The following is a 26,573-nucleotide window of genomic DNA, read 5'->3' as shown; positions in this document are numbered from 1 at the left end:
TCTGGTATCCCCTATATCTTTCACTCTTGCTCCTCAATGATTATACTGATTATGTCCTTTAAAATTATACCGCATTGAAACAGCAGAGTATTGACAACTAGGTCACTACAATTGCTATTTTGATATAATGACTGACACTGAACTCAAAAAAATCTATGGCTGCTCCAGCGTCATGCTTTGTAGCAGTCTAAATTTCAATATTTTATCTTGCCATGTAAGATCACTTTACTGAAAAATATCACATAAAGTCAGCTGATATATTCATCTTTTGCATGGCCTTAATATCGTATGTGGTTGATGAATGGCTTTTTAATTAATCTTCTTCAGTCTATTTATAACAACTGGTGCAAGGAATCACTGTGTTCTTCGCGAATAATCACCTCAGATTCTGGACGTTTTTGTAGAGCCCTTGCAGTCATCTCAGCCAAGGCAAACACAAAAAGGGAAAGAGACAACGAAAAACCTTTGGAATCAGATAGACTTTGTGTCCAGAGATATGGCATTAACGATTTTGCTAGTGAAAAAGAACAAAGGGCCCAGCTGGTTACGATGACGTGTTGCCAAAGGCAAAAAACGTAGCTACATTTCTACTCTTCCAGGGCCTGGACATTTACCTTTCAATAAAGTTTAGAGACTCTGTGTTATTAAGTCTAACATTAAACACCCTTATTTGACCCTTGGATTTTTACTTCATTTGTGCCGTCTCAGAAATCACCTTATGTTTTACTGATTCCATGTGTGTAGACTGCACTCCACCCCAAGACACGTCAAGTAACCAAAGTACTTTTGGTCAAAGGATATTTATTGAGAACCACTAAGATCCAGACAAAAATTGCTTTTATTCTTTGTATCGGTTTGTGAAACAATGCTGTGGGTGGATCAGGAGACAGCAGTGCCAGGCCACCATTATCAGTAATATAGAGCACATCATCTAGGGGCAGTCGAAGGAGCTGCGCTTTCCCTTGAACGGATCAGAAAACGTACTTCTGAGAAGTTAATATTTCATAATATTTTTCATATATGGCCATAATTTGATGTATTGTTTCTCTATTTAACACAGTCTGTATATTGACATGTACTTCTCAATAAACATATAAAAAATAAAAATAAAAAAAAAACGTACTTCTAAGTCATGGGTACTCGCAACCATTTTCTCAAGGGTCAAAAAGTACAGTCTGGTGTATGCCCAAGGGTCGCATCTATGCTCTTCTTTCCTTTTGGTGTATGTGGTGTTGCTTATTCCTACTTTCTCTCCTTTCCTTCATTTGTCAGTGCTTTAGGTTTCATCACAGTCCTACTCGTGCAACAAACAGAACAATAAAAACAAAGCCCAGAACAACAAATTGATGTTGCCAAGATAGTTACTACGTACAAATGGAATCGAGCAGGTCTGTCTACTACAAACGTAAGGAAATGTGTTGGTGGCCGTACTTTGAGTAACATTGTCTACGTGAATGATGCGACCTAGGGAATTGATTATGACCGAGCACGAGAACTATGGTAGCTGTAGCAGACTGTATAGGTCACGTAAGGCCAAAGGATAAAGATAACTTTTTTTTAAAATATAAATGAATGTCATTTTATTTAGAGAATTTGGGCGAACCACAGTAAAGAAGATGAGCAACAGTGCGCACACATGGGCCTTTCAGGCAAAGGATAAAAGAACATAGGAATTGGAGAACAAAGGAATTAGTGTACTGCGTTGCAACCAAGGAACACCTTTTTGATTCTGCAACAAGGAGGGGTGGACTGCATGCTTAGGTAAGGAATGGTGCACTCGGATAATCACAGATCTCACTAAATACAAGCAAATATGCTGATGAATCTACCTGGGCAATAGTTTTAATCTCCTGAGAGAGAGATCTGACAAAGAAAACATACCAGTGCGGCAAAGCTTGGGCGGTGACATCTCAATCACTCATAGACTCCTTATCAACCACAGACAGGCAATACTACGGTCTTCAAATTTTACACACAGCCAATGAAGTGTATGAGCTCTGAACCTTCTTTACTTTATAATCTGTGACTGTTATGACATAGCTATGTCTTTTATGTTTTTAATACCATAATTTACTTATCAATGATGCCACACATTTTTATCATACATCCATTCCACATTCTAGGGCCTTGTTTGAGAGAGAACACATTTATGCATACGATGTATAGAATTGTAAAATTCCACTTCGCGATTTTTTTTTGATCTCCTGTGACCTAGCATCAATATTTTCCTGTAACAAGTACAGAAGCATAACACCATCCACCTAGTTACTTAACCGATATGAAGGATTTTGTGGGCTACTTATGGACATCCGTAGACTTCTAAGGAACGGTCTATGTTCAGCCTAACACAAGAATGTGGTACTGATTCTGCACGTCTAATTGCAGAAGAGCGTCAAACGCAGGGAACAGGTTAGACGGAATGTAAAATGTTTTTTCTGTTTATATTTTTCATCATTCTCATGCGACTTTGTACTAATGCTAAAACATGCTTCCAATAATATTTCTACATATTTTCTGTAAGAGAAGTGAATAATAAAGACTTGCAGACACAAGAGTGTGTGCGTGTGAGTTTTGTCCTACTCAAGGACTTCTTCAGGGCTACTTAAGGACATTTATAAAACCACATTTTAAAACTAAACCCATTAAAAACGACAAAGTATTGTCCATTAACGAAGAAAGGTTGTAAATAATTCCATAACAAAACTGAAGTGGTCAGGACTTTAAAACTCGTTCGCGCTTTTTTATTTCGCAGCAAATGCAACTGGCTGTGTTCAGATTTGCCTTATTATTTTAATGTGGTAGATTTTTTTAAGACCGTGCCAGTGCCCTCCATATTAGCTAATTTCCGGAGCACAAGCAGCACCTGGTTGCGTATACCTTCTGATTTAAATTCCTCTTCCTTTGCCATTTGCAGTGAAATTTCCATCATTTCTAGAATACGTTGTTACTTACAGTACTTTGCGGAATCTGTTCCTAGGACATGAACAGTATAATGGTAATGTAACATTGCATGCGTTCACTAACCTGGCTTACTGTGTTTTCCACAACTCTTTGTGGAGCAGTGGAAAATGCAAAATTTCCTAGCTATCGTGAAGGAAAGTTTCAATTCTATTAAGGACACGGAGGTGAGGATTATGCAGTTCTTTCTTCACTCTTTATTACATAGCAAGTTCAAAGTTCAACAAAAAACACATAAAAAAACCACATGTCCCATGCGTCCACTTCCATGGCAACCATTGTCCAATGAGACTCGGATGTTGACAACTGTATAAATGCCCTCGACCACGTCACTCTCCCTCTTTCTTCACTGCTCCAGTGAGAGATAAGTGCCTTTCTGACTCTGAGCGTTTTTCAAGCGTTCAAATTATGTATTTTGACTGATATTGTGACTTGTGCACGTTCGCTTTAAATTTTTTGAGTTTGCTGTAGCACCCACTGTTGCTACATCGCGTTGCCTCCACGAGGTAACCTTTTTAGCCAGAGCGCACTTTCGGCACGCGTTGACGCATCGGGCCCACTAGGGGGAGTGCGTCTTTGAAATAGAATGTTTTCATAGCGCTCGAGTTGCTTTGTGCTTTTTACACACCAGGGGTCCCAGCAAGAGCCTAGGCTCTATTTAACCCCTCCAACCCCCCACTTACACCACGTTTGCGGTCTGGAGTAACACCAGAGCGGGAAGAGCGCTCTAGAGCCATTTAGACGCCTCAAGGTAAGCACGTCTTTTTTCTTCTGGCTTTAGCCCGTAGTTGGCTGTTTGGTGACAGAAGTGTGGGGGGGGGGGGGACGGGGGCTTTTTATTATCTTGGGGTGTATTCTTCTGTCATTACCTCGGAGTCTAGTGATGCAGCCTGCACAAGAGCATGATTCTTTTTCCCTCATGTCCCCTGCTGAGGGCCCTTCTCACTGCATCCTACCCCCTGGGGTGGATGTGTTGCTTTCGCAGGCTATCGCCCAGGCTCTAGCCCCCTACTAAGGAGAGCATGGCGCAGCTTGCGGAGCAAGTATCCAAAGGGCCGGGCATGTTTGGGGTGATGGGTGATGGGTGTTGGGTCTGGTACAGCACCCAGGAAATCGCGCGACGCGGGGCACCTTGAGGACGTCGAGCTTCCCCCGGATGTCCTCAGTGAGTGCACGTGTGCATAAGCACCTACCCTTCCGGGAGGGCTCCATACCCAGCATAATGGGTGAGAAGCTTCACCACGAATTGGACCTCAACATGGGGTCACCTAAAGACATCGCAGGAGACTCCGAGGGGGACTCCTCCTCGGTCGAGGAAGTGAAATCTGGCCGCCCTTGGCGCCCTGGGTCCTCTCTACCGGACCCACAAGATCTGGGGGACTCGAACATGTTCGAGCCTAAGGGTATATATCATCCTCGCGGCACCCAGACCAGAAAGTGGCTGACTATGTGGTGAGCAAAATTCATCAACCTCTGGACAAAGAGGTTCGGGCCCGTCTGAAGGCCGAATGCCCGCGACCTACCTTGCCTGATAAGGTAGCAGCTACCCCTGACATCGACACCATGATGTGTACTTTCTTTGCTAAGTACGTGAAAGACCCTAAGAAGGGTATTGATCGGTCCTGGAGGGCGTGTCAAGACAAGCTCCAGGACATCGTGGGACCCCTGACGCAAATTATACTATTTCCGGAACGTGCCAAGCAGTCAAATACACCCCTACTGACGGACGTCGTAGCGGGATGGGCCCAGAGGGCACTGTGTCTCCTGGGCAATGCCAATTGCGCTATTTCGGCAGAGAGACGCCGCTCCCTGCTCATCCAAATTGATCCCAAATTAGGGGAATTATCGTCCTCCGAGGCAGGGACGTTTGCTCTGGGCAACTTATATGGAGATCCTTTTGTCAAGGAGCTAGGAAAGTTTGTTGCCTCCTTCTCGGTCCTCGACAAAGCACAATCTTCAATCAAGAAGATTTTTCCGGGCAAGGTTTTTGGAGGGGCCGGACGAGGTAGGGGTCGCTCATCCGGCTGCCAGTATCAGCAAGGCCCCAGTTCCTACAGACACAATGGATGGCGGGACGGTCGCCAAGGAACCTTCTTCCCCAATAGGGGAAGAGGAAAAGGCAAAGGGAATAGGATCACCCGGGGAGCAGCCAATGCCCCAGGAGGAACTTCGGGTAAGGATTATCCCTTCTTCCCCTCAAAATATGGGAGGGAGGTTATGCCTTTTCACACGAAATTGGGAGCTCATAACCTCCGATGCGTGGGTGTTAGACGGTGTCTGGTTTTCACATCGAGTTTTGGTGAACTCCGATTCAAGAGAAACTTCCCACGCCTTTAGTTTTCTCAGCAGCAGATTCCGCCCTTATACATTCAGGAGCTCCTGAGCAAAGGTAACATATGTGCCTCAGTTCTCCACCCAAGAGGCTTTGTGAGAAATCTTTTCCTGGTGGAGAAGAAGGACAAAGGGTTTCGCCCGGTGATCACCCTTCGTTCATTCAACGACTGGGTGATCTACCGGCAACTCAAAATGGAGGGTATACACTTGCTCCGGGATATCCTCCTGCGGGGTGACTGGATGGTCCGTCTGGACCTCAAGGATGCTTAGCTCACTGTGCCAATCTTCCCACCTCATCGCAGGTTCCTGCAGTTTCTGTGGAAAGGTCAGGTGTTCGAATTCACCTCTCTCCCTTTCGGACTGTCGTCAGCTCCTTGGTGCTTTACCAAACTTCTTAAGCCAGTTGTGGAATTCTTCCGTTCTCTGGGGATCCACCTCATTATTTACCTGGACGATCTCCTCTTGATGGATCAATCCAGGTCGCAACTTACATCCAATGTGAACACGACTATTGCTCTCCTTCAGGACCTGGGGTTTGTGATCAACTGACAGAAATCGGAACTGCTTCCTTCGCAGTCAATGGTTTTTCTGGGGTTCCTCATAGACTCCCAGGTGGCATCTCTCAGTCGCCCGACTCAAAAGGTCTCCAAAATCAAGAAGGAATTAAGGAAAGTATTGAGACGCAACAGGATTTCACTACGGCAACTCGCCAGAGTAGTGGGTTTGCTCTCCTCGTCGATTCAGGCCATTTTTCCAGGCCCACTTCATGACAGGGCTCTCCAGCGCCTCAAAGCCCATCACCTTCGCCGCGGTCTGACGTACTCCAAACTGGTCTCTCTCAACACAGAGGCCAGAACGGAGTTGCAGTGGTGGCTGGACCACATGGAGGCATGGAATGGCAGGGCCATTTTTGTGGCCTCTCCAGACCTGGTCATAGAGTCGGATGCCAGCCAGCACAGATGGAGAGCCCGTTGTGGGGACATCTCATTCGGGGGACATTGGACCCCTCAGGAGCTCAGAATGCACATCAATTGTCTGGAGCTTCTAGCGGGCTCGTTTGCGATCAGATACTTGACTCAAGACAGGATCTCTTGCGTGGTCCTACTTCGGATGGACAACGTGTCTGCGGTGCAATACATAAACAGCCTGGGGGATACTCGGTCACAGGCCCTGGCGGAGCTGGCGAAAGACTTTTGTCATTTTTGCGTCGAACATCAGATCTCTGTCACTGCGGAGTATCTCCCGGGTTCCCAGAACTCTTTGGCGTACTGGAATTCCAGGTTCCTGTCGGACTCCAGCGATTGGCAGCTGGATCCACTGGTCTTTCGGGCGATCATGGAATGGTGGGGTCCTTGGTCGATAGACCTCCTTGCTTCCAGGTGGAAAACCCATCTTCCTCTGTACTTCAGCTGGCACCCGGATCCGGGAGCAGTGGCGGGGGGTGAGTTTCTGCAGAACTGGGGCCCACAGCAGGGGTATGCGTTTCCCCCCTTCCTGCTGATTCCGAGAGTATCAGCCCAGGTACATCGACCAGAAGCAACAGTGACCTTAATAACCCCCCTGTGGCGTTCCCAAGCGTGATTTCTGTCTCTTCTGGAGCTCTCGTGCAACTTTCCAATCTGTCTTCCGGACTTTCCTTCAATTCTTCGGGATCCGAAGGGTCACTTCCATCCTCTAGTCCTTCAGGGCCATCTATCCCTGGTGGCCTGGAAGATTTCAGGACTCGCTGGCAGGATTACCGACTTTCGCAGGAAGCTAAGGGTTTCACTGCACGAGCGTGGGCTCCAGGGACTGGTAAGCGGTACAGGTCAGCATGGTCTAGCTGGGCACGTTGGTGTATGGACAGGCATACCGATCCCATGGGGGCCCACATTACAGATATCCTAAATTTCTTGGCAGAGCTAGGGGGCGCTGGCTTGTCTTATAGTACAGTGAATTCCTTTAGGTCGACCATCTCGGCGGATCACCACATCTCGATAATCATCCAGTGGGGGAACACCCTTGGGTGTGTAAACTTCTTAAGGGTATCAGACTCTCCAGACATCCGGAACCCAGGTACCCGGAGTTATGGGATGTCACCTAGTTCTTCGTCTGTTATCCTCGTGGCAGGACAATCAATATCTCTCTAGTAAGGAGTTATCAGCTAAACTGGCAGTGTTACTGTGTCTTATTTCATGCAAAAGAGTGTCGGATGTCAGAGCCTTAGATGTTTTAGATAGAGTGTTTTCTCCAGAAGGAGAAACTTTCACAGTTTCTGGTAGAACCAAATGCAATACCAGGTCAGTATCGTACCCGGCGTTTCCTCTTGCTCCCAAACTTTGTGTGGTGCGATGCTTAAAGACTTACGAGGAAGTAACAGCTGATCTTCGTCCTCCGGGCGAATGTCAGCTGTTAATTTCTTTGAAGAAACCTTTTAAGTCAGTCTCCTCCCCTAACATTGCTAGGTGGATCAGATGGATCTTGGCGGAAGCTTGTATCAATATACAGGTATTCGGGTCACATTCGGTTTGAGGCACCATGGCTTCCAAGGCCATCCATGTGGGCGGTAGGTTGGAAGACATCATGAATGCGGCAGATTGGTCCTCGGAGTCAGTCTTTAAAAAGTTCTATTTTAAACCGATACACGAGGCAGCCTCTTTGGTGGTGAGTAAGATTTGAACTTGCATAATCATCACCTCCGGTCCTGACATAGAATGTGAAATGTCCTAGCTATCGTGAAGGAAAGTTTAAATTCTATTAAGGACACGGAGGCGAGGATTATCCCACCCTACACGTGGTACGTGTTCTTCCCACCCGGAAGTTGTTTTCTTTGGAGATTGTACGAAGTTGGTATCCATATGTTATATTGATACATATATGCATATGTTTTGAAGATTTGATTCTTGCTGTGAGCGGTTGTATCTGGAATACTCTATAATTTGTTTTTCTTGTTTTTTTATGGTCTAAGAACCTAGAAATCTGCAATCCTACAGGTTTGAAGTATTGCCTAATGAATTGTGGGTATGCCCGGATTAATATTTTATGTTTTCCGTAGGATCTGAGGCAGCGGCCACTTGAAGAACCAAATGTCTCTTCCGCAGTGAAGTCGAGGGAGAGTGACGTGGTCGAGGACATTTATACAGTTGTCAACATCGGAGTCTCATTGGACAATGGTAGCTATGGAAGCAGACGCATGGGACTTGTGGTTTTTTGTGTGTTTTTTGTTGAACTTTGAACTTGCTATGTAATAAAGAGTAAAGAAAGAACTGCATAATCCTCGCCTACGTGTCCTTAATAGAATTGAAACTTTCCTTCACAATAGCTAGAAAATTTTGCATTTTCTACTGCTCCACAAAGAGTTGTGGAAAACACAGTAAGCCAGGTTAGTGAAAACATCCAATGTTGCATTACCGTTATACTGTTCATGTTTGAACTGGTCCTAGGTACGGATTCCACAAAGTACTGTAAGTAACGATGTATTATAGAAATTATGGAAATTTCACTGCAAACGGCAAAGGAGGAGGAATTTAAAATCAGTAGGTATACGCAACCAGGTGCTGCTCAAGTGCTGGAAATTAGCTAGCTAGTATGGAGGGCACTGGCCCAGTCTTAAAAAATCTACCACATTAAAATAGTAAGGCAAATCCGAACACAGCCAGTTGCATTTGCTCTGAAATATAAAAGCGCTAACAAGTTTTAAAGTCCTGACCACTTCAGGACTTTCAACACAGTCTGCCTGGAAGCACAAGATGGTGGTATGAAGATGTAGGAGGTAAATTAGGACCATACATACCAAACAGCAGCATAAAGTAAAATGATGGGTCCCCCGAGTCACCAATATATTACAAATATTCTTTTTTTTTTGCTGAACATGGCCACTCTGAAGGATTGAGGCCCCTTGATGGGTTAGGGGCACCCCTGCATCGCAGGGGCTCGTGTTACGCCCCTGAAACCTTAACGAAATGAAAAGGTCTGCTTTTTATTCCAAAAAAAGGAGCAAGAGACAGAAATAACAAAATAAAACAAAGAAGCGACCAAGAAGGAAGCAGAGGGGGTCAAAGGAAAACGAATATATATTTCAAACTTTTAACACATGCATACCTGAATGAATGTAAAGATTATCCAATCTCTAGTATAAGTAGGTAGGTCACCTGAGTAACGGTGTACATACTAACAGAAGGTAAAAGGGTTTACACCTAATAGAATAATAGGAATCATTTACTAGCTGATCAGAGAATTACAAAGTTTCTCTTAATGACTAGAAAATAAAATTGAGACTTCAGTTCGGACTTAAAAATAATAATGGACCTTTCCTCATTGGCAGAAGAACACCATCAGTCTCTTGCCTGAGAATAACAAAAAGGTATCACAGGTTTGCAATAGGACACCAAGATGGGTTCAGTCTGGCAAGAGAATATCTTCACTTCCTGGCCATACCACAACCGGGAAGCATTATTCGCTGGCCTCAGAATCATAGAGAAATTTAATTCACCAGCCCTAAAATAAAAGGGAAACTTGTTGGTCACTGAATAACGGGGACTCTGCATGTGATGGCTAGCAACAAACAGGGATCCTTGACTAGCTGGCCATAGAACAATGATACTTCACTTGGTGGACAGAGTAACCAGGACCTTTCACCCTTTGGTCATAAAATAAGTGTGACCGTTCATTCGCTGACAACAGAAAAACAAACATTGGCAAAAGCAACCGTCTGGTGTTGGCTGCCTACATTTTAGTTTTATCATTTTTTGTTTTAGCAAAACTTAATTGAAAAGCTAATGAGCCATCGTCATGTTCAAAAGAAACATTGGCTAAAAACAAAATAATGTTTTTAATCTGTTAAAGAACACATTGCCGTAGAAGTCGCTGGCACTGAAGGTAACTACATTGTGTGTGGATGTGCTGCTTGAGAAAAGGCAGAATGACTTAACTCATAGTGAAGTCAGCCAATGGCTGAAGGTGGCTTAGCCAGTGCCTGCAAGCTGTATCCTACTGTGAGCAGAAGAAAAATGCAAATAACACAACAAAAGACTAATGGATGAAGCGGACTGGTGGGTACCCCCAAAAGTAAGAATATTTTACATACTTTTTTATTGAAATCAAAAGGTATTGTCTATCGGCAGACCTTAAAAAAAAATTTTTTTTAAAAAACGAAGTTTCTCTCCATGTGCAGTGGTACTGTGATGCTCCCTTAAAAGAAACGCTAATTGTGCTCCGATTGCAGCTGCACTAATCATTCTGCCACGACCTTCTAACCTCTAATGAGCAAGGTGGACTATTGCACCGATTTTATTTAACTGACAAACAGGAGTCTAATCTCCATAGCACATGATGCAAACAGATTACAGAGATTAAGGCTGCCTAAACTGCTATGTTCCCCCCCAGCTATGTAACTATCCTGAGAGATAGCTGCCAAATTAACTGTTTATTTCACGTTTTGGAAGCATGACAGTTCTTTCTCTTAGTGAGGGCTGTCCATTCAATTAATAGTTTAACGAGAACCATTATAAAAGACGGGACCACACAGTTAGTGATATGAATGTTTGAGTGTGAACACAATTGCCTGTTTCTGCAGGTAACTTTTGAGTGCTGGTGAGTTCTCCAAACAGTTTAATTAAGTTGCCCATCCCTATCTCAAAGTAGAGTGAAGTATTAACGAATGTTAATCCTATCCCACACCTTCCCCATTTTTAGAGAAGCAGTGCACAGAAAGTACCCTAGGCTCCTTAAAAGTGTTTTACCTGCACTACTCATTATGTATCAAAATTCCACATACATTATGAAAAGTACAGTTCCATCTCACTACATCCACGTTGTGCCACCAAAGACCTACAATCACACACAGCCCTTCAAGGAAATGTTATCCTGATCAGTATTTACGTCCCTTCACACCCAAATTTAAGTAGCTAAATCTGGATTAACAAGCTGATTCAGAAACAGCAGTGATTGACGCCCCACCCCAATTCATCCTCATCTAGAGAAGCCACACTGCTTCTCCAATCAAGACCCTTGAGAGCCGATGCATCTTAATGTACAAAACAGGAACCACATTCCTTTTTGTCAATCGACTTTAATGGTGCTTTGCACTGCATAATGCTAAGTCAATAATGGGACCAAGCAAACACACCTCAATTATCTGTAATGTGACAGTGTACAAGAAAAAAGTTCTGCATGATGGCAAATACCCACCTCCACAATTAGTGCTCTGGTGCTAACTGATATTAGCTATTTCAGGGAACATGAGAAGGCTGTCCCAATCAAGATCGTACATAGTAGCAACATAGAAAAATATTTTAAAATGCAAGTGTCTCCTGAGGATAAGGGCAAGACGGGAGAACAGGAACCCAAGAGTCCCCATAAGCTGTTACAGAAACCCAAACACAACAGGACAGTTGCAGTTTAATACTTGAAACTTCCGTTTTGGGGGCAGCCCTGGGAATTCTGTGACGCAAAAGATATAGCAGCATGTATCCAGTCTATTGGTAACGTGTTGCATGAAAGCAGAGGAATAAAGGACACGATTTGGGGCACATACACTGGTGATGGCAGGGATATGTTACTGCGCCGTTTTTTTTGCAGCAGGCCTGGAGCAAAAAGGATAGCTGGGATGATTGAATATTGTCCTTAGCTTATTCTTTCCAAGTCTTGAGGCAACATTTTAAAAGTAACTGATGCCTCATTGGTTGGCCTATGCTGTCTACTTTCTCTTCCCTAATCCTGAAGGGAAAATGGAAGACTATATGAGATGTACAAATTAATGGAGGCTGAGCAAGAGGCCAGAGGGGGTCTTGATGGCCAAATGCCCCTGATGGACTAGGCATGGAAGAGAAAAGCAAAGGTGTGATAGAAAGTATGTTTTTCAAACACAAGTCTTCAACACTTAAGTTTCAAACATATAAGTCTGTGTCAAGAAACAAGGGAGAAAAGGGTTTTAATCACTCATGTCGAGGCATGGACAAAGGCTTAGTCTTCATATTCTGGAAGCATACTCTAATGACCCCTTTATGTGTCCTTGAGGCGAAGGACTAGCACCGTTAGTTGGCTCCAAAAATCACATTTTACAAATCAACACCAATGAACCAGGCTCTCAGTGTACCTCAGTGCCACATGGGTATCTGTTTCTCATAGAAACGCATGCTGATGCTTCATTTGTGAGCCTTGGATCAGTGGTTCACAACCTGTGGCCCGGAGACCCCTGGGGGTCTGGGAAGCCTCCTAAGGGGGTCCACCACTGCTTAGAAAATTAAATGATATTAACAGATTAGGCCCACAGCTTTCAGTAATGACACAGTGGGGGTGGTCCCCCGATTCCAATAATGGGGGTCCCTGGGTTCCAGTAATGATAAAGTGGAGGTTCACAGAAGTCAAAAGGTTGGGAACCACTGCCTTAGATGGTCTAAGTATAGCCACAGGTCGGTCAGAGTGCAAGGATACAGGTATAGTGGAAGGTGGGGCACATAGGGAACTCATCATGTCTTGCAGAGACATCACAAATGTTAACTTACGCCAGTGCCTCAGTCAGTGAAGAAATATTTAGCCATTCACTATTTAACGAGTGAAATGTTGCAGTTTACAATTGCAGATTCGATATTTACATGCATGTTTACATTCCTATATGAAATATAGAAACATACTAGATTACTACAATAGACCTGATCCATCCCTGGGTAACTCCTTGTATTAACACAGCATTAGTGTGAAATTCTGTCGGTAAACCACGGGACACCTGGTCCTAACTGCAGAAACGTTTTGCTGTTTGTACTATATTATTTACCAAACTAAGCAAATTCCTCAAAACTTTACCTGACCTTGAAGGAGTCAAATTACATTTTCAGTCTCCACTTGCTCTCTTTGGCCTCTAACCTTCATGGAGTGTGTTGGCAGAATCAGAATTTCTTCTGTTTCTGACTGAAAACTATGCATATCAACTAAAAAGGTCTGAAGTTTTATTTGGAAGCTGAGTTGCAACCATCAGTCGTTCACCAAAAGGGTACATATCGCGTGACAGGAAAACAGACACACAAAACTCACTTTCTTCGTTCCAGGCGATCAGGTGCTCAGACTCGATAACCAGTTCCACGCCCTGGGGCCCTGCCTCGCCCTCCATGGCAGAGCTTCGGGGTCCGCGGTAGAAGATCCGCACTGCCAGGTTTTCCAGCTTTTGCAGTGCTGACATCTTGGAGCCCTTGTTCTTGCCAGGACTCTGGCAGGTCACATTAGTTCCATGGTTCATGTCTGCAAACGCTTTCTATTGGTGATTGTTTTATTATTATTATGTTTAATAGTGTCGCATTCGCTCACAGGAAAAGGCAAGACAAACTCAAGAAATGCGCCTTCTCTGCTGCGGCCATTTACCACGGCACCAAAACGGATCCAAAATTTAAATCCCGGAGACGAGAAAATGTTTTTTTTCTTTTTGTAAAAAAAAAAAAAAAAAAAAAAAAAAGGAGATTATGACAAAGCAAAACAATTACATTAACGTTGTCAAAAAAAGTGTAAGAAATATGACCATCTCTACATCTTCACTACATGTCAAACAAGCAGTCGTGACTGCCGCGTACTAGAAAAAATGAAGCACACAATTCGAAAGAGGCACCGTACACCCTCAACGTGAGCGTCAACACAGGTCGAACCAAGGCTGAGTCTTTTATCGGCATGCACCAGTACTCCATACATGCTTGGAAAAAAACACAGGGCACTTCGGTTCCTCTTCCCCGATGCCAGCTACTTCCTTGAGATTGGTGAGGACATTACTGGAAACTCGTTCGGTCGGCGCCGCTGCTAAAGCCCAAGATCGTTTTTTTCCCGCAACTAAGCTGAATTTCTTTGGGAGGACGGGAAGGGCTGGGAAGAATGCTTGGGCTGTGCAGAACCAGAAGTCGTTTAAAAAGGTACAGCGACGACAACAGAGTGCCAGGCTATTGCTAAGAGCGCAGCAAGGGCAGCGTGGAGAGATTTGCCAGAACAATGATCTGGGGACAAGTATGTTGGGGAGATGCTTAAAATAGAACACACTGGCGCTCGCTCTCTCAGCGCCTTTATCTTGTTCTTTTAAATAGTTTCCTTTTTTTCCAGAGTGGAAACTGTCTCGGCCCAGACAGCTCGAGTATCGTGTCGTCTTACCCCAAGTCTCCTAACGTTACAATCCTAGGTAAAGATGAAGGCAGGTCAAACCACAAAACAGGGCGGATAGAGAATATGACGCTCACATGGCGTGTGATGGAGAAAACGCGGCACACGGGCACGAGGTTAGTCAGGTGTTGAGAAGGGGAGAGGCGTCAAAGTGCGAAGCATCGTAGAGGTGACTTTAACTGCTTATCAAACGGCGGTGCAGATAAAACTCCACTCACGAACTTCAGCAGCAAGGTATTCACACAGTTCAGGTTTTAGGAGGGAAGGAGGTACGGCTTAAACACGCACTGGTGGCCACGAAATACATGTAGCAAACAAGGCTGAGGAAGGCTCTCTGGCTTTTAAACAACTAATTAAAAAGCAAATTCTTTCGACTCGGGTTCCTTTATTTTCACTGCTTCGACCTTGGGCGAAGCCCTTTCCTTGTCGTGGAAAACAGGCTGCGAGCAGATTGTGTTTGGGGAACAAACACTAACCTTTGTTCTAACTTTTTTTTTTAAGCAGCTGGCAGAGGAAGGCTAGAAAAGTTGCCGAACAACAAGGCTGCAGTTAACCCGAGGGGAAGGTGAATCCTGCGAGCAAAGAGGGAAGAACGCGATTCTAGGATCATCGTCCAAAAACGTCAACTTTTCTTTTGTTTTCTTCTTCCAGTGCAGCTCTCAGGGGGAACGAGTCTGGCACCATGGTATGGCTGATGAGCTTAATTTATGGAAAGTGTAGCAATGCCGCCACGCTCCTTCGGCAGAGAACAGTTTTATCGGACACTTCAGGCTTCTGCCGCGGCTTTTTCTTCTTTCCTGAACGTGACCTTTTATCTTCTTGTGCAAGGTAGTGAAGTGCCAGAAAAAACAGCCTTCCTTCACCCCCCCCCCTCCGGAAACGCTGCCCCAGCCTGATCCGCTCGGCCCAGGGGCCAGAAGATGCTGCAGCTCGCAGACTGGAACAGCAAGGCATGCGCCAGGCTATGAACAAGTTCGAGCACAACGCACTAGGTAGGGTTTCAGGAAGAGCCTCTAGGGAGCAGCAGGAGTCGGAGAGGGAGTGACGGAGGAAGGGAGGGACGGAGCTGGGGAGGATGCCAGCCTCAGATACTTAAAGGCACCCACGCCCTGGCTCTCACCAGCTAGCTACCTGCCTCCTCTAGGTGCTCGGGGATTGCAACGAGCACTTACACAGGGCAGAGCAGCCCGTTGCGACACCAGGCTCCACAAGCCAAGGCAGCGGAGTATGGTAGAGTGGCAGCTCCACGAGGGTGTAGAGAAACCCTTCCTAACACGAACTGCCACCCACAGCACCTCCCAAGTAACTTCTTAACCCTATACAATAAGAGAACCATGGCCATAACCAGTAGGCTCGCTCTTCTCCAAAAAATGATACAGTAGCGTGCGGATTGAGAATGGCGGGTTTATCATATCTATTAAATACAACACACTTCAACAGGTCACAGAGTGCCCATCAATGTAATACCATAACATCCGTTCGCTAAAGTGCAACGAAAATACATTAACTGCGCAGGCCTAGATAGGATTAAGGGTCATATGTACGAACACATTTTCCCATTGACACAGAATGGGAAAAACCCTTTGGTACATCTGGCCCTAAATCACTGCAATTCTACGAACTCTAGGGTCATTACCGTTTTCGAAATACAGGCAGTACTTCCAGTGCCTTACTTCAAACACAGAAAACAAGGAATGAGGAAGAAGAGGCTGATCTGGGCTTAACGCGTTACAAAAGCTTCACCCAGTTAATCCAGGTTTTTTTTTTTTTCAAATTAAAAAAAAAAACAGGCCAATCACACGGCGAGCCCATGTCTGGAAAGATGGCCAAACAAGAGGGTTTTATAAACCTCGCGGAATAATTTCAAAAACAAATTTGAAATCCCACATATGCACTGGGAAATCAGAGAGATTATCTTCTATAGTAGCATGCACTTTGCAAACCCCATTTAGGGTACAGCTAATCTTTAAATACGCTGAAACGCGAAGCATACTTACTTTCACACGAGGCAGCAGAAGACTTAATACAGTCGTAGAGTTAATTGTAGAAACGTCTTCTTAATGTAATCAAAATGGTATACCCTGTTAAAAAAAAAATCTCGCATTACGGGCCCATTTACGTCATCGGATAGTTCTCTGGCCCTCGCCCAACAAATGGGGGTAATACTATTAATACAGCAATTAGCTAGCCCAACAGGTCTTCCGCCCAGCAGTGTCTCAAGCAGCTCAAGTGCCGGGCTAGGGGTTTACAGGGCACGCTGCAAACCACCTTGAAGCAGCTCACTGCGAAGCACTCTTTGGCGGCACAAATTATGAAATCAGGTGTTTCTGAAGGTTCAGGGGCCTAACTGCTCTGAGCAAACAGACTAATTTAGCTGTCGACACGGCGGTTTTTGCTCACCAAAACATAGAACGTTCTTCTGAAGATCTCCTATTTTGGCACTAAACGCCATTTCTAGGGCACGGTGCAGAAGGGGCACCCGCGCTCTACCTGCCGATGGCCCGAAGGAGTTAACCCCACGCAGGTGCTTCTCCGGTAGGATCAGGTGAATTTTCTGCTACCTCAGGAGGATTTCTGGGAGCGAGTCCCACAGGCTTCAGCACGAGGCTTAATATACACCAAGCTCCTCATTAAAAATTGCCTGCAGTAAGCAAGAACAAACAGAGTCTAAGATTATGAAATCACACATTTCACAGGGAACCCCATCCCTTGCGTTCTGCTAGGTTAGCAATTTTATAGCAATATATCAACATTTCGCAGCGATACCTATGAGTTACGAGTTCACTCCTCCCTGCAGAGTTCTGTACTTGTATCTGAGGGCACTTGTTAACAGACGGCTGTTACAAGCACCGGAGAGCGTAGTAAGATGGTGCCACCCATCCTCTTTTTAAGATCAGGCCATTGTACCTACTCGTTACCACAATATAGAAACAAGAGCTACGTAGCCAGATCTGTAAAAGACTAAGGAAAACCCGGAAACACCCAACAAGACTGGTTCAAGCCCTATCATTCAAACACCTACATGCACTAGATTATGATATGTTGCTTCACACTGGTGTGAAGATGTTGGTGAGTCAACATGCAGCTCAGTTTATGATAATTAACGCAAGTAGGCAAATACCCTAACAAAGGAAGAAATAGAACCCCTCCTTCTGTGATTTTGCCCAAGCAATCATTATTTACGTCAGCAATCTAAGCATAGGAGCAGGAGGAGAAGAAACTTACCAGTAAATCCAGTTCTCCGGGGCTGATAACTTTAATATATTCATGTTTGAGTTATTCCTCTTTGCCAGGCTGGGAATCCTCTGCAACTTTGAAAGCAGTAGGAGTGGAAGGGCGGTGCGCTCTCCTGCTCCCCCAAGGTCACCACAGATCAGATTTCATAGCACTATGTATGACAACATATTGTAACAAGCATTTGCAATGCAACAGGTCTCGCGTTTGCTCATGTTAGAGCTGACCGCGTTGTAAACTCCTAACCCGACTTTTCACCTATTGGGCAAAAGTGCATTTATGAACATAACCCGAAAAGTGAAATTAACTATGTAAAGCGCTCGACTTCTGCCAAGCGAGATCGCGTTTGTAAATTACAGAAAAAGAAGTCCACGAGCCCGATGGAAAACAGCGAGTCTTGCATGTTTTCTGTACTTGGTCGCTGCGCTCGAGGAGGGCTAGCCACCGGAAAAGGCATGACGTCTGCGTGCCTTTGACTAATGAAAGCAATCAGATTTTATTAGGCAAGCCCACGAACCAATAAAAAACACTGACGTGATGTTGACAGGGCTCCGAGCTCTTTTCTTAACACTAAAGCGTCTTGCTGAGATACGCATGCGCTAGCGCATGCAACGCAGGCTCGACCCTAAAAACGAGTCTCTGACTGAGGAGAAGGAAGGATCGAACATGGAACTTTGAAGCTGTTGTCTAACTACGGATATGCCCGATGACCCTTCCGTCCTAGGGAGGCAGGTACCAGGGCTAAACCCTTTGTGAAGATCTGGGGTGGAAATTTGAGTCTGAATGAGAGTCCTCTAAATTAGTAGTGATAACCACCACTGCAAAGTGGAGGTATTTCCTATGGTGCAGATATATGGGGATAAGAAAACGTACATCTTGAGTAAAAGGATAGTGCAAATTCTCATTTCAGGAGCATCGAAAGAAATTTCAGGACATGGAAGAGAGCCCATAGTTTCTTTGCCAGTTTGTGACAGCCTATATTGCTCCTTTTAGGAGAAGAATTTCTTATATTACATCCCACAAGTTTAGGTAATGGTTTCTCCTGGATAGATGGATGATTTGATGGTTTCTGTGCAAATTTGAGATCATGTCCATAATGTACTATTTGAAACAAAAAAGTAGCGTGATGTTATTGACTCTCCCAAGCAGGAGCAAAAAGGAAATTCTTCTCAGACCAGATGATTGTGAAATATGAAGGGGCAACTTGGGAAAGTCAAGCTCACGTCTGCCAGTGCTAGTGCAAGACAGGGATACACTCCTCTTTCTTTCAGATTTTTTGCCACAGCTTCATCTTTAACCTTTGTTGGCTGTGTAGCACTGATCAGATTACCTGTTCTGGCGGGGTAACAGGCTTCCCCCTGACCACCATATTGGGTGAACCCCCCCCACCAATGCTTGTGAGCATCTGGAGTCATGTAAAACAGGTGAATCAGGGAGTATTTACTGTAAGACTCTTAGGGAACGTGTTGTGCCAGTCTCGGTTTTCATATTTTGCAGGGCATCATCCACATGCTTTCCAAGCTATGTCTGCCTGCTGAAAGGCATGTCCAACATCTTTAACTTCACTTCTAGGGGAAAGACTATAGAGCAGAACTATCCCCGTTTTCCTAGAACCACAGCACCTGCAAGGTGGCAGAAACCCACGTTAGACATCCATTGCTTGCTCCAAGATGGCTGCCAATGTACTAGCTCCCTCTTTAAATATGGCATTTTCTTTTAATCTTCTGCCTTCCAGGACAAAGTTTATCAGTTGCAAGATGTCATGCCATGTAACACAAAGACAGAGTTTGGAGGTACGCCACCACACACCCTTCAAAATAATCAAGATAAACACATCACACGTGTGATGGGCAGCAACAGAATGCTACTCTGAGCCCCTATCATGTAATATCACAAAACCATCCCTTAAGGTTACAGAGAATTTCATCTCAATAATAAAATGCCAATTAGGTTGGATGAGAAGACCTCACCCTCTGGCTGTCAAATGCAAAAACAATGTGATGGATGGAATGCTTCCCATGAGGAGCAGGGTCAAGACTGATTTGCATATGGATGGTTCCAAACTGAGGTGGCGTGGTAAGTGAAAAGCAATGGATTGGGATGTGGTCCCCTGCAACTGCCAGCGGCTGAGATTAATTCAAGCATTCTATCCATCACCTTGTTGTTTTTGTATTTGTCATTCACTCATAGCATGTTTCATCTTCATCAACCTCATCCCACCCTAGGAAGATGATACTGTCATGGCAGACTGAACCTCAATAAGACGGAGTTCTTAATAAAAATTAACTGGACAAGCTGGGATTCAGATAATTTTAAAATACCTTTAAGTAAAGCCAGGGTAATATCTTTATTAACAGCAGGGGTGTGGAATTTAAGGAAATAGCTGCCTGTCCATGGGACAGGTTGCTTCATAAATCTACTTGTCCTGTAAAAAAATGTACTTGTCCCTTTGGTGCCATGTAGTGCAGAAACAAATCAAGGCAGCACTCATTATGTAAGACCTCTGATAATAGCCTCTCTGAATATGCCAGGGCTAATACTATAGTAGGGCTTGAATACTAGGACTTTTAAGCCTTACTATAGCAATTTCCTTAATTTGCCACTTTTCCACAGATCTACATACTGGGGCTGGAATAAGCAGTAAGCAAACGTCCCAGAGCTGGAATGCCTTTGGGTCTATGCAAACCTAATAACTCATGTTTTGGAGGGAATTTTCACCAGCTCTTCTCTAATCTTTTTCCATACTGAGCAAGGTTGGGAATTTACTCCTGGCAAGGGCAGAAGTAGAAGTTCTTCCAGGGTTGGGAAAAAAGCGGTTGGTGGGGAAGTGAACTTTGTAAACGCTAATAGATTTTCTCATGAGCAAATCTACACATGCATATTTTCTTGTGCTAAAATAGAGTTCACAAATATTTTCTAGGAGTACGATTTCCTGTAAATTCTTGTGAATGAATTAAAGCCACTAATGCAAAGACATACACCATGGGTGGCCCTTTGTCACTTTCTTTAGGAATTGGGGGCCTAATTAGGTCTGGCGTTAACCAAGACATTTTGGGAGTGATTTACTAACTTGTTGCACTGACTCTGCATCATAAAAGTGACACAAACCAGCACAAAATGTTTTTTTATTTTATTGTTTACTTTCTAGCGCAAACTTGTTTTGCACTGGAAATTAACTAAAAGTAACACAAAGTAGCACAAAGCATTGCTTTGCAATACTTGAAGTCAATGGAGCCTTACATGGGCACTGCCTTGCAATACCCACCCTTTTTGACTCAAAATCCTATCTACCAAAAATGTCAGCCAAGTTTTTGTGTCTAACCCCTTTTAAAACCAGGCGTTAAAATGAGGAATGTTGTAAATTCTCCTTTCTTTTACTTTTCTGCACTGTGCAGCACACATACAAAGTAGGAACATTTTTAATGTTGTCTAGGCATAGTATTTTGGACTGGAAGGGAAATCCTCCAACACAAAACCTATGCTAGACTTACACACACCCTTGCACTATGGTACAAAAGTGTGAGCGCGGCACACAGCAGCAAAAAATCTGCATGAGAGAGCCATATCTCTGTAGATATGGCGCTCTCCTGCTCCATTCCTCACAGCGTGCTGTGCTGGCTGACAGTTTAGTAAATCTGCCCCATTGTTTTTTATTAAAATCCTATTTCTGTCTCTATCCATATATCGGCTGGCTTTACTGTGAGTGATATCATTCTGCTCTTCCACAAAGAGCATACTGGCACACAAAGTAGTTTTGTTCAGTGACAGGAATTACTGTGGCAATGTGTGATTTTTTTTTATACCATTTTTTTTGGGTGCTTTTTGCCAATGTTTGTTACAATGGCGAGGGTCCACCAGCTCCCACAACAATAAAGTGTTACAAAAGCCATGTCAAAACAAGACACACATTGACGAAACCAAGACTGACCACCAATGTCGGATAGGTTGGCTTTGCCAGTGCTTGTTTATTTTTGTTTCCCATAATCTTGTTGACAATGGTCACACTGATTTTCCATTATGAATATTTTTCAAAATACTAGCATGCATCAACACATTTTACTAAATGATGCTCCAAAGAAATGGTACCTAAAATTTCACAGTAAAATAGCGAAATGTTTTTTTCCTACTTGCCATTTTTTTTCTGAACATTTTATTTTGAAAGCAAAGAATCATCACTCTTGCTTACAAGCTTCTGCAAACATTTACATCTAAACAGAGAGCATTCTGGCAGCATTATACGTAGCCTCATTTTGTTAAACGTATAAATGTGTATGTACACATTATTTTTTTTACTGAAAACAGTCAGTAGTTGAGTGTGGCCTTACAGTGTTTATTTAGAGTGCTCACCCCAGTAATAAAGGCTTTGCATTAATGAACCATTAACACAAACTCAAACAGCATTAGCATTTGGACACAAAGATTACATCAATTGCAGAAAATTCTCTTCCCTGCTCCATAATGTAGTACTGTAATGTGGCAGCCAAAGGGTTTGTGCTGCTGGGTGTTGGGCCTACTTGTCCCAAGGACAAAATAAACATGAAAACTTGTTGTCCTTGACCCCAAAAAATAGGTCCTGGGTGTCTGGCTATAGGAATTCCAGACCCTGCAAGGGGATGGAACAAACAATGAGGGTGCGATTGGGGGGGGGGGGGGGGAGAAACAGCAGGCAAGATAGCTCCATGGAGTGGGCAGAAGTGAAGCACACAGGCAAGAAACCAACAGTAGGGATGACATAAGAGTAGGCGCAAAATAGAGGTGAGTTAGGAGAGGCACATGAGTGACAGTGACCGACACAAAGTACAAGGAATAGAAGAACACGCTCAAGACAGCTGGAAAAACATGCAGTCTTGTGGAGTGCTTATTCAAATAGAAGAAAAAAAAGTAGTGCATGAAAAGCAAGCAGTAGAAGCATAGAAGCCAGCCAATGAAAATAGATTGTAAAAAGGTTATGCTCTGTATGAAGGTTAAACACAAGATTGAAAGGAAGTAGGCAAACAAGACTGACGGGAGAGTCAACCAATGGGTAAGCATTGGTTGCCACAGAAAGTTCTTTGCAAGCCCGCTATGTGTCTTTAGCAACCAGAAAACTGTGTGGTCTGGTGGGCTCAACCTAAAGTCAAAATTAAGCAAGAAAGAAGGGTGTTAGAGAGAAGTCAGAGGAAGAAAATCAGGAATGTGGGTATGCAGCTAAATATAGACAATGTGAAACTTGCATTCTTGGAGAATGAACAAGGTTGGATTTTATAAAAAATGAGCTTGAAACATATTTCACAACCTGCCCAAGAATCAGGTCACATTACAAAACCAAGCACAACATCAGAGAGCCTTCCTGCTTTTCCAGCAAGAAGGTACAAACCACACAAGAGGCAAACTGGCAACAGGAAAGTACAATTATAGGTACATATTGTAACATTACTAAATGTGTGAAGAAGGGCAAAAAAAGATTAAGGGCAGTCAGACATGCTTCCAATATTTGTGGGAACAAATCATCGGAGGAAGGATGACCCATTATTCACAGCACCACAGCCAGTGGTAGATCCAACACTACTGCCACAGCAATAAGGTATATGTGATTCACACACTCCAATTAAAGAAATGGTGCATGGGAAAAATATAAAACAAAGGTCCAATGTTCTGATCATTTCATAGTGATAAATTGGTGAAAAACGCCTCTGGCTTCCTATGAGGAAGGCTCTATCACCACTTTCTTCTGCTTTTGCAGTACCCTTTACTGGCTCATCACTGCTGATCTTTTAAGTATATAAACACCAAGGCCAGTCAAAGAGGCCAGAGGACTCTTAAGTCTAGGCGATCCATGGAGTCAGAGAATGGGGCTCTGCCAAACTACAGTTGGTTTCATTGTTTAAGCCAAAAGAGAGATTGTCTCTATAGGTATTAAAGTTCGACCTTACTTACAAATAAACTGCCAAGAACTGTAAAAATTACATCCCTGCGCTTCGGAAACAATTCCGGTGATTTAAAAAAATGGAATATTTGCACACATTCAGGTAAATGGCCAAAGGGATATTTTCTCATGGGTGAGGTGTAACTTCATTTAAGGAAGTAAGGCTGACCAACAGTCAGTCAATCAGAAGCTGACAGGAATGAGGAAAAATCCAAATCCAAACTTTCTTCTAGCCTTAATAAAGAATTGGTCATATTGTTCAACCAATTCTGCAACCTATTTGGTTTGCTAAAAGTATTCACACCTATCACTGAAATGATAAACGAAAAGAATGTTCATGCTGCAGTCAACAACTGAATCCATACCTATGTCTCTTGGGGTAATGGGGTGGGTGAAAAGGTCTAAAACCATATTACAGAAAAGGTGTACAGCAAGGCAGACTGCATCAAAAAGTTACAAATGTTGTGATGCATCCAAAACAAATCAGTTGAAGGCTTTTGACTAATCATCCTAAAGTGGGGGTACTGGGGTGTGAAGAATGCCATGGGACAGAGAATGGGAAAATTGTGTGGGGTTAGTGCCTATATGGGAGGATGGGAAGACTACATACGCAAGCTGGCACCATTATATTCCAGTCTTCATTAACTCCTGCACTGCAAATCAGCGCTTGATCTCTTAAATGCATTAACTCTTCGTCTTAGTAGGTTGTCCTGCAGGCTCAACACATCGACCTTCAAATCTTAGTACTAGGCTTAACTGCTTCTACTGACAAGACAATATCCATGGGAGTCAAGCAAACACGAGAAGAGAAGCTGTCCCCCCTTTATATCAGCTTTTCTGAATACAGAAACCATGCAATGGGGACTGGTGTGTTCTTCTTACTTTTCGAGCAACAGGGAACGTCAGTCTTTCCTGTGAAACGTGAAGTGGGAGACATTATTTTCTCAATAAAGGCAACGTCTTAACAGCAGGACCGAGAGACTTGCACATCAGTAATGCACTAAGAAACTCTTTATGATCGACACTGTTGGGTATAAACGCCTCAGAGCAAACAATATATATATATATATTTGGGATTTTAGTATAGGAAATTCAACTTTACAAGTTTCCACTTGTTTAAAGATCCATGCTAGTAAACCAATCTGTTTAAATGTCAGCATGTTCTCTGCTACTGTGATTGCCACCCTCAAGGGACTGCCAAAAACAAAGGATACGTGGATACACTCAAAATTTGTGAACGCACGTATACATTTATATCTTATATTTGTATACAAGCATACATATCTTGTGTGTATGACGGAGTCATCTTACCAACACCGCTGGGTGGCAAAGTAATCACACAAACTGACTTAAGAAAAGTTTCTAATGCACAGACCACAATGGCGAACAAGTTGCGATTTAATCTCGGCATACATTATAAAAGTATCAAGGTGGGAAGTTTACAGTCCCAGGCCACAGTTTATCCTCCGACACCACCGTCTCTGCAGAAGGCTGGCTTTGCATATTTTTAGGTATCACTTGACACTGCAGCTGTCACCAGACCTTAAGCGATCAACAGAAAAGGATCTTTCAGAAGTACTACTGAAAGAAGGACTTTGACTGTGCATTTTACTGAACAGAAGTTGTGTGCTTCTGCTATAAAAAGTGCTAGTATTTCATTTTCGCTTTCTGGAAAAGATTATGCCAAAGGTAGAACTGAGTTGCTTATGGCGGCAATTCAATTAAACAAGTCTATAAGCCTGAAATGTTCATTAAGAAAAGTTACAAGGGTAAGGAGCCAAAATATTTATAGTAAAATCATATGTAAAAGTAAATAAACATTTATTGGTGACTTTTCACTGTACATTAGAGCCTGCATAGAGGTATTTTGTTACATGGAACCACACATTACCGTAATAGCCAAGGGTTCTGGTACCGATTACCGACTCCGGCAAACTGTGATGATAACATATTTGCACTCAATCAATCAATGTTCTTGTAAAGCGCGGCTAATTACCTGTCAGGGTCTCAAGACACTATGGGGTAGAGGGAGTTCAGTCGAAAAGCCAGGTCTTGAGGTCCTTCTTGAACTGAGTTAGTGAGGTTGACTGCCTGGGGTGCAGCAGGAGAGCGTTTTTCAGGTCTTTGCGGCAAGATAAGAGAAGGATCTTCCTCCCTGAGTTCTTGCATATCCTTGGGGTTGTGGCAAGGGCCAGTTGGGTGGAGCGGTGGTGTCTGGTGTGCGTGTGGGAGTTGTCCCAGGTGGAGGGTGGGGAACCCAGGATGAGGCCCCTCTGTTTTGTCTGAGTTGTGTTTAAAGCAGCTGTCCTTCATCCAGGCGACGACTGCCTTCATTCCGTTGTGGAAGTTGTTTTTTGCAGGTGTAGGATCATTGGTGTGGGAGAGAGTCCGCTGGGTGGGGGTGTCATCAGTGTAAGAGACTATGTTGAGTCCGCAGTTTCTGGCGATGTTAGCGAGCGGAGCCATGTAGATGTTGAAAAGGTTGGGTTTCAGAGTGGAGTCCTGAGGAACTCTGCAGCTGATCTCTGTCGGTTTTGAGGAGAACAGTGGGAGCCTGACTCTCTGGGTTCGGTCGATGACGAAGGAGTGGATACACTCTAGGGCTTTGATGTGGATGCCGGCATCATGGAGTCTAGTGCAGAGGGTGTGGTGGGAGACAGTGTCGAAGGTGGTGAAGAGGTCCAGGATGAGGGCTGAGGTTTGACCTCTGTTGAGGAGAGTACGGGTGTCATCCGTTGCTGCGAGGAGTGCGGTCTCGGTGCTGTAGTTGCTTCTGAAACCTGATTGGGAGGAGTCCAGGGTGTAGTTGGGTTACATGAATTTGGTGAATTGGGCATTTATGGGCTTCTCAATGGCCTTGGCTAGAAAGGGGAGACAATAGAGATGGGTCTGTAGTTCTTGAGGTCCGTCTGGTCGGCAGAGGGGTTCCTCATCAGTGGGTTGATTTCTGCAAGCTTCCAGTCTTCCGGGAAGGTGGAAGACTCGATGGAGCAGTTGATAGTGCAGCATAGTTTGGGGGCGATGGTGGCGC

The 26,573-nt window shown here is 44.0% G+C and overlaps 1 protein-coding gene across 3 annotated transcripts in view; it reads right to left on the bottom strand.

The window, feature by feature from the left end:
- Nucleotides 1–26,573, bottom strand: part of LOC138292875 (cAMP-dependent protein kinase catalytic subunit alpha) — a 731,647-nt gene that overhangs the window by 565,488 nt on the left and 139,586 nt on the right. Inside the window, exon 1 of one of the 3 annotated variants that reach the window (XM_069231719.1) lies at nucleotides 13,303–13,641. The exons of the other annotated variants lie outside the window; for them this stretch is intronic. Within the exon in view, the coding sequence (XP_069087820.1) occupies nucleotides 13,303–13,504 (202 nt within the window). The 5' untranslated portion in view covers nucleotides 13,505–13,641. Of the gene's footprint in view, nucleotides 1–13,302; nucleotides 13,642–26,573 lie in introns of those variants that run through there. 3 annotated transcript variants of the gene reach the window in all.

Source organism: Pleurodeles waltl, chromosome 4_2, assembly GCF_031143425.1.
Source record: "Pleurodeles waltl isolate 20211129_DDA chromosome 4_2, aPleWal1.hap1.20221129, whole genome shotgun sequence".
Lineage (NCBI taxonomy): Eukaryota > Metazoa > Chordata > Amphibia > Caudata > Salamandridae > Pleurodeles > Pleurodeles waltl.
Note: the sequence above shows the minus strand (reverse complement) of the source record. Positions and strands in the feature narration are given on the sequence as shown.